The sequence below is a fragment of the Notamacropus eugenii genome, chromosome 4 (assembly GCF_028372415.1).
Source record: "Notamacropus eugenii isolate mMacEug1 chromosome 4, mMacEug1.pri_v2, whole genome shotgun sequence".
Classification (NCBI taxonomy): Eukaryota; Metazoa; Chordata; class Mammalia; order Diprotodontia; family Macropodidae; genus Notamacropus; species Notamacropus eugenii.
Window position 1 is genome coordinate 68,752,586 of NC_092875.1, and position 8,199 is coordinate 68,760,784.

Consider the following 8,199-nt stretch of genomic DNA (forward strand, 5'->3'; position numbering starts at 1 on the left):
CACACTTGTGGGTAAGGGTTATGAACCCCATTTTACAGGGAAGGAAACAGAGGTTCAAAGAGATTAGATGATTTGCCGAGGGACACAGCAGAGCAAGGACTAAAGCCTCCTGTCTTCCTCCACTTCAGTCACCGCTCAAGCGCCCTTCCTAAAGGCATCTGACCAAATGATCCCCTACTCAGAAAAACTCCAGTGACCTCTATTACCTCCAAGATCAAACATAAAACCCTCTGTCCAGCTCTTACAGCCCTTTCTAACCTGCCCACTCCCACCTTTCCAGGGTTCTTTCCCCTTACCCTTCTCGGTATCCTATGACACAGTGACTCTGACACATCTCCAGACTCCAGGCATTTTCCCTGGCTGTTCCCCACACCTGGAATGCTCTCCCTCCTCATCTCTGCCCCTTGGCTTCTGGGGCACCTTTCAAGTCTCAGTCAAAATCCCATTTTATGCAAGATGCCTTTCTCAGTACCCATGAATGCCAGTGCCTTTCCTTTGAAATCATCTCCAATTTACCATGTATAAATCCCATTTGTAAATAGTCGTTTGTATGTTGTCTTTTCCTGTTCAGTTGTGACTCCTCTGAGAGCAACTGTGAAATCTTTGCCTTTTTTTGTATACCCTGAATTCAGCACAGTGCTTGGCACATAGCAGTCACTTAATAAATATTTGATGACTTAACTAAAACCCAGGTCTCAAACTCTTAATGCAAAGCACTTTCCAGCACACCAAAGATGCTCCACAAATGTTTGGGAAGGAACAGTTAGGTGGCACAGTGGACAGAGCAACCAGCCCTAGAGTCAGGAGGACCTGAGTTCAAATGTGACCTCAGACAAGACAACACTTATAGCTGTGTGACTCTAGGCTATTGCCTCAATAAATAAATATTTTTAAATAAAGTATTTTTAAAAGGCAATAAATGTTTGGGAATTAAAGAAACTTGGATGGGGTTCAAATTTAATAAACATCTAAGAACTGTTGGATCTAGGAGAAAGGATAACCAAATATGTGAAGGCAAGCTAACCACTTTGTGATGAAGGTTGGTCACTATGGACAACTTAAGAGAATAAGTACTGAAAGACCATCCAACTCTGGAGATAATTCATAAAGAAGGAAAAAGATCCCCAAATCAGGAAAAGGAACACTTCAGTGAATGCTTATAAACAAAATGGGAATGCTTACATATTCAAGAAAGGCTAACACTTTTAGAATTTCTGTTGAAGGTACTGCACCCAGGTGTCAAAGCTCCAAATCATCTAGACTCTTCTCTCCCCCTCAGCCCTCAGAGCATGTTAGTTGTCAAGTCTACCTTCACAAGACATCCATCCCTTTCTCTCTATTCACATAGCTACCTGTCTAGTTCAAACCCTCATCACTTCCTACCTAGTATTATAACAGCCTCCCCACCGATTTCTCTGACTCAAATATTTCCCCTCTCCAATCCATTCTCAACAATATTCCTAAAGCCCAGGTCCAACTATGTCACTACAGAATCACAAAATTTGAGAGCTGGGAGGGAAGCTCAGTGGCCATCTTGTCCAATCCAGACACATGGGTTGGACCAGATAGGATAGGAAACACAAAGCAGTCCTCACTATAACATACCCCCACACAAGTGCTCATTCAGCCTCTGCTCAAGAAACTCCAATGGCTCCTCTTTTTGCTTCTGAGATCAAATACAAATTTTTCTATTCAGCCTTTGTAAGGTCTTTCACCAACTGGTTCCAGTTTAGCTTTCAAGGCTTAATATATATCCTTTGAACACTACATTCCAGTCAAATTGGCTTTCTTGGTCTTCCCCATATTCTTACCTGTGTACTTTTGTACATACTGACCTCCCATTCCTGAAATCAACTCTCTCTTAGAACTCCCAGCTTCCTTCAAAGCTCAGGTTAAGTGCCATCTTCTATAGGAAGCCTATCCTGATTCAACCCAGTGGCTGGTGCTCTATCCCAGGTAAATTATTTAAATATATTTTGTATTTAACTTTCTCTCTAAGTGTTTTTCTTGACCAGTAACAGAATGTAAACTATTTGACAAAATAAAGTTTCCTCCATACCCCATTCCCTCCCCAAGTTTTGTATCCTCAGTAGCTAACATATTGATTGCCTGAAATACAGTAGGGGTTTAATAAACACTCGCCTGAACTGAACGTTGTCTTAATTGAACTGATTTTCTGTCACCCCAACACAGCCAAACCTCCCTGATTTTTATGCATAACTAATATATTTGAAATTCAATTCCAAACAAAGCTTTCTGGATAAAGTACAGAAGATACCAAAAGATCACTCTGAAGGCCCCATCAACCAAGAGAACTTCTTTACTTCACTGTGCACTGCTCCAAATTCTCAGTACTAGAAACAGTGATTAAAAGTAATTAAAAAGTCTTTTCAGTGCTGCTGATGATTCTGGTCTCTTACAGGGAACAGCTACACCACAAAAATCAGAAAATGAAACCTTCTGTGGTTAAATATCTAGTGGCACACACTTCCTCACGTGCTCACCACAAAAACCACCTCAGAGTAAGAAAAGCAAACGCAAAGAACAGGCCGAGAGCTCCAAAATGCTTGGATAATTCACGGAAATTAATTTCGGGGCTGGGTCACTGGACTCTGAGTTCTGAATAAAAACCCAAAGCAACATATTAAATGCCCTGCTATAATACACGTATTGACTCTGGTAAATATTGGTAGCTGTGGGTAGGAGTTTCAAACTCTAAGCGTCAGAACTATATTTTAAATGACAATGGAGGGGAAAAAGGAGTCATTTCAGCTAATCAGCCTGAGTCCTAGAACAGATCCAAGAAAAAACAGTATTTATGAAGTGTTTTGCTAATAAGTTTAAGGGTCTGTTCTCCCACTGCAACTACCAATGGGGAAAATGATCAAGGAAAAAATAATCTGCCTAAAAACTGAAGACAGTCAGAAAGTAGCTTACATATACTTCTATAGCACTTACAGTGAGTACACTGACAAAAGAAGACCACTTTAGTAAAACACTCGGAAGGAGGGGGAAAAAAGAAGAGTATGGCTTCTTTTGCAGAAGGCTGTAGCCCCACTATGCTCCAAAAAATCACTATGGTACACACCCTTCCTATTAAGCCAACCACACCCCATGCTGAATTTCATGCTTTTTTAAGTATTCAGGAAGAACCCAGAAAGTTATGCAAGAAACCTGAAGAAGTCTAGCTACAGTACTTCATTTAATGATCAAAAAGGGTTTCTTGAACCCAGTTTCTCCACACTAGTAGAAACCTAAAAGCAGCATTCTTTACCTACTGAATACTAATGCCAAGTTCATCATGATCGGTTACATAAAAAATTTAATCAAGTTATAAAATAGTGAATCACTAACAATGACAATGAGGGGTTTTAATCTTTCATAGGTCACTTCAGGCAGCAGGGTACAAGGGTATGGTAAAAGTACTGGACAGAGACTCAGAGTACTGAATTAAAGCCCTACTTCTGACAATAACTACTCTATGAATCCCTACCTATGAGTTTTGGATTTCTCATTTAAAAAACAGAGATAGCATTTATATAACCAGGGCAGCTAAATGGTGCAGTGAATAGTGCTGGCACTGGAGTCAAGAAGACTCCTCTGAATTCAAATCCAGTCTCAGACATTCACTAGCTGTGTGACCCTGGACAAGTCACTTAACCCTGTTTCCCTCAGTTACTCATCTATAATGTGAGCTGGAGAAGGAAAAGGCAAACCACTCCAGTATCTTTGCCAAGCAAACTCCAAATGGGGTCATAAAGACTCGAATACAACTGAAAAATGACAGAACTGAATTTGTATTACCTGTCTCACAGAGTTGATGGAAACACTTTGTAAGCTATAAAGAAAACACTATCTATGGACCCTCAAACCGTAAACAACTCCACAGGAAAGAATTAAAGCTCATTTATACCCAAGTATCTTTGCATGGTGGAGAGAGAGGCAGCCTTGAATGCAGGAAAGGTAGGTTCAAGTCTGGCTTCGGACCCAGACCCTGGACATCACTTAATCTCTCAGAGCTCTAGGCAACCCTTTAAGTTACAGAGAAGGATCTAATTTGCACAGAGAGAGGAAGTTTCCTCACCTGGGAATTACCTATACCAACAAAATCACAGTCCCAGTCTTTATCTTTCCTGTGGCACTTTACATTTATTATCTCATCTGAATATCTAAACCACAAGGTGCCTCAAGCAGCCACTCAAGACACAGCGGATAGAGTGATGGGCCAAGAGTCTGAAAGACCTGAGATCAAATCCAGCCTCACACACTAACTAGGATGACCTTAGGCAAGTCCCTAAAACCTTTCTCAGTTTCCTCATCAGCAAAATCGGGATGATAATAATAGCACCTGTCTCCTAGGCTGTGTCGAGGATAAAATGAGAAAATATTTGTAAAGTGCTTAGCACAGTGCCCACACATAGTAAGCACTATCTAAATGTTATTGATAATACTAGTACTATCATTCCACAGAAGAGGAAAGCGAAGCCCAAAGAAGTCAAGCAACTTACCCTAAGTCACACAATTACACAGTTGAGCTAAGGATCTTCTTCTGATTCTAAACCCAATACTCTGTTGGTCACTTACTTTCCCCAACCCAACTGCTTCTAAGGGAAGGGAAGGTCTACAGCTTTAAGTTGCATTTATCTATTCAACTTTGTTCTCAAAACTGGTCACCATAAATTCTACACTTAACCTAATGCATTTCTATAATCCTTTTCCTCTCAAGAATAGGGACTTGAAAATGCGCAGCAAAACAACATCCATTAACCACTAACGCAACCACCTGGAGGGCAAAAAGCAGCAGCTCTGCCATCCAGATCCACTCAGCTCTGGAGTGGAAATGAAGAAACCGTACAGACTACTGGAAATGAGAGAGTATTATTAATAATAATAATATTAAGGCATCGGGATTGAAACTCCAATTCCTAAGATGCTGCCACTAGTTTTTTAATGGGTCCTAAATGCCTCACTATTTGCCTGGGAGGGGGTAAAAATACCAAGAAAACTGAAATGTTGGCTTCCACTGCTAGGAAGTGGCACTGCTGGCTACACTCAACTCCAAAAGATCTCTCAAGATACCATGGTGTTCTCTACTTACTGAAGTCCTCCAGCTTTTCTATGAGGCTCTTCAATTCAAATGTAGACCAATCATTAGCCAACCACCAAGGCTGCACAAGTGAGTGGTTGACCTGCATCCTTGAACCTGACTTCCATTTTGAGCCCAAAGCACATGCAAGAAACACTAGTAAATTCACACAAAACCACACATCCCACACTTCCTCAGTCTCACGGGAATCCTACTTTGGTGCCGATAGCCAGCATTACTCTGATAGCAGCAATTCAAAGCGTCTCACTTTCCCAAGGCTCAGAAACTACCTCCTCTCGGTGACTAACAGCATAACAAAACCTTTTGTCAGCCTTGGCAAACACTGCAAGCCATTAGGAGTTTCCTCCGGGTCTGATGCCCCAAAGAAATAAGTACGTCTCAGAAGTATCCTCAAACACCCAAGTCTGCACCTCTCCTCCTAAACACAGACTATTCCCAGTCACATTTGAAAACCAAAGGAGGGGGGAGGGGGAGGGCTGGAAACCTGGGGAGGTATTTGCCCAAGGCTCCCATCTAGCACCAGGGACAGGGGAGGCACTCCTTTTCCTCCCTGGCAAAATGAGGGGGTTAGGCTGGCTGACTTCTAAAGTCCCTGGAGCGCAGACATTCCTTGCTCTAAACGTCTCTTTCCCCACAGACAGTCTTCGATTTCCAGACCTCCTGCTAGGACCGAAGTGTCCATATACCTTTACCACCCACAGAGGCAAAACTGGACCCTGCTCACCTCTTGAAACGGATCCCTGGGGCTCGGCTAGCTGAACTCAAAGCCAAGCCAGCCTGGGGACACTGCCCCCGAAGGCTCGAGCCACACTCGGTTTCCGGTCCTCCCCTCAGCCACAGGGGTCAGATTGTTTTGAGGGGTGGGACTCTGCCTGCGGAGATGGAATCTCCGGATTCGGTCCCCGCCTGCCCAGGGGACTCGCCACAAAATACTCTCAGAACCCGAGGGAGGGGGCCCCCGCGGCTCTGCAGATGACCTCCCCGCATCTCGGGGGAGCGGCTGAAGTCCTTCAACCGGCCCTTATTTTCAGTGACAACAAGTCCCGGGCAGGTGGCAACACCTAGGTACCTGCAACAGGTGTGCCTAGAGAGGGGGGCAGGCCGGAAGGGGCTGTGGGGCACGAGAGGGGGCTCCCACCAGGACCCTCGCGGCATTCGCGGGGAGGGAGGGTCTGGGGACCTCGGGGCAGCCCGGGCCAGACCCCCAGCGCCAAGGCGGAGCCAAGGCCCTGGCCCGGCTGGGCCCGAGGCGCGGATGTCCCCTCCCAGTAGCGGGTGATCCAGGGCTGGAGAGGGCGGGTGGGGAAACTGAGGCAGGGAGGGGCCGGGCGGGGCTCACCGAGGAGCAGCAGCTTGAGCTCCCGCCGGGCGTCCCGCTTGTCCCGCCGCAGCTGCTTCTCGATCTCGGCGTTGATCCGCTTGGATTCCTTCACCTCGTCGCTGAGGCAACACGCCATCATGGACTCCAGAGTCATCGTCCCGAGCCCCGCGGGGCCGCCCCCGCCGCCGGCGGCGCCCCCCCTCCCGCCTCACAGAGCCCGAGCCCGGGGCCTGGGCCTGAGCCGAGGCCTGGCCTGGCCGGGCCCCGCGCCGCCGCCGCCGCCGCGGCCGCCTCAGCCCGAGCCCGGGAGGGGGGACCCTGCGCCCGCCTCAGCCGGGAGCCCCACGGCCTCCGCCGCCGCCGCCGCCTCAGGCCGAGCGCCGCCGCTGCCGCCGCCGCCGCCGCCGCCGCCTCAGGCCAGCCGAAGTCCCCTCCCTCCCCCCCACCCCGGGCGCCGTCCCCTCACCGGCCACCGTCCTCCTCCCCCCTCCCTCAGGCCAGCCGCCGCCGCCGCCGAGACCGAGCGACCAGGGCCGGACAACCTAACCCCGCGGCGCTGAAAACAACCTCGTCGCGAACGGGCAGCTGCTGCGGCCAATGGGAAGACAGGGGCGCCCCCCAGCCGCCGGGCGGGGGGCGGGACTTCGACGGGAGGTGACCAGTGGGGCGGGGCGCCGGCGGCCGCGACGACGAGAGTGGCCGCGGTAGCGGCAGCGGCAGCGGCAGCAGTGCGCGGGAGGGGAAGGGAGGGGAGCGGGGAGCGGGGAGCGGGGAGCGGGGAGCGGAAGGGAGGGGAGGGGAGGGGAGGGGAGGGGAGGAGAAGGGAGGGGCCGGCAGCGGAGGGAGGCAGGCGGGCGCGTTTGGTTGCGCCTCAGCGAGGAGGGGAAGGGACAGCGCGCAGGCCAGAGCTCCCGGGGCGTGGCCTCTCGGGATTGTGGGAATGTGGAGGACTCTGCCGCCGCCGCGCCCGCCGCCGCGGCCCGAGGGGGAACTTGTGGGGAGGGCTTCGGGAAGTGCGCGCCCACCCGAGCCTCGCAAGGATCTGCGCGCTCCCGCGACTTTCGTCCGCGACGCATGCGGGGGGGGACAGGGCGCCTCCCGGAACGACCGCGCTCTCCCCATTTTCCAGATGGGGAGACCGAGGTCCGGCCTCGGAGGGGCTATAGTGGACTCGGGCCCGCCCCTGCCTGGCCGGGCGCCCCCCCCAGTCTGAGCTGCCATGTGGGGGAGGGGAGGGGATCGGAGGCCCGGGATTTGAGTCCCGGCTGTGACACCTTGGAAAAGTTGCCGCCCTTCCTCCGGCCTCTTTTTCTCCCACCTCTGTTAAATGAGAGTTTTTCATTTTGTCTGGTTTTTCTAAAAATTACTTCTCAGACTTGATGTGCCTCGACCTGTAAAATGGAAGAATAATGCCGGGCAGACGCGCAACAAAGTTACACTAAACGAGTCCGGAAGGTCGTCCATCAGGTCCGCCCCCCGTGCCAGGCCTAGGGGTGCCAGGGGGCTTGCACTCCACTGATACTTGGCATTTACCCGGCGTCTGAGCGCCGGCCTTGAATCCTTAGACCGGCTCTGGGGACCCGGGGAAAGTCCCTGGAGTTGTCCGGCCTCGTGAAAGTAGGGTTCCTGAGAGTGTATCCCCGAGGTTGGGGAGATCTGGAGAGAGGAGAGATAGTGAGATCGCAGACCTTTGCCAACCTTAAAGCCCCGAGAGGGTTGGGGGTGATCAGCTCCTTCCGTGGAACCTTAGAGTCTCCTTTGTGTCTTGTAT

General features: G+C 49.9%; 1 protein-coding gene across 1 annotated transcript in view; it reads right to left on the reverse strand.

Annotated features, from left to right (window-relative positions):
- GNA11 (G protein subunit alpha 11) overlaps positions 1-6,644 on the reverse strand; it is a 77,075-nt gene extending 70,431 nt beyond the window's left edge. The window contains exon 1 of the mRNA XM_072601700.1: positions 6,447-6,644. Within this exon, the coding sequence (XP_072457801.1) occupies positions 6,447-6,582 (136 nt within the window). The 5' untranslated portion in view covers positions 6,583-6,644. The remainder of the gene's footprint in view (positions 1-6,446) is intronic.
- Between the last annotated feature and the right edge of the window lie 1,555 nt (positions 6,645-8,199).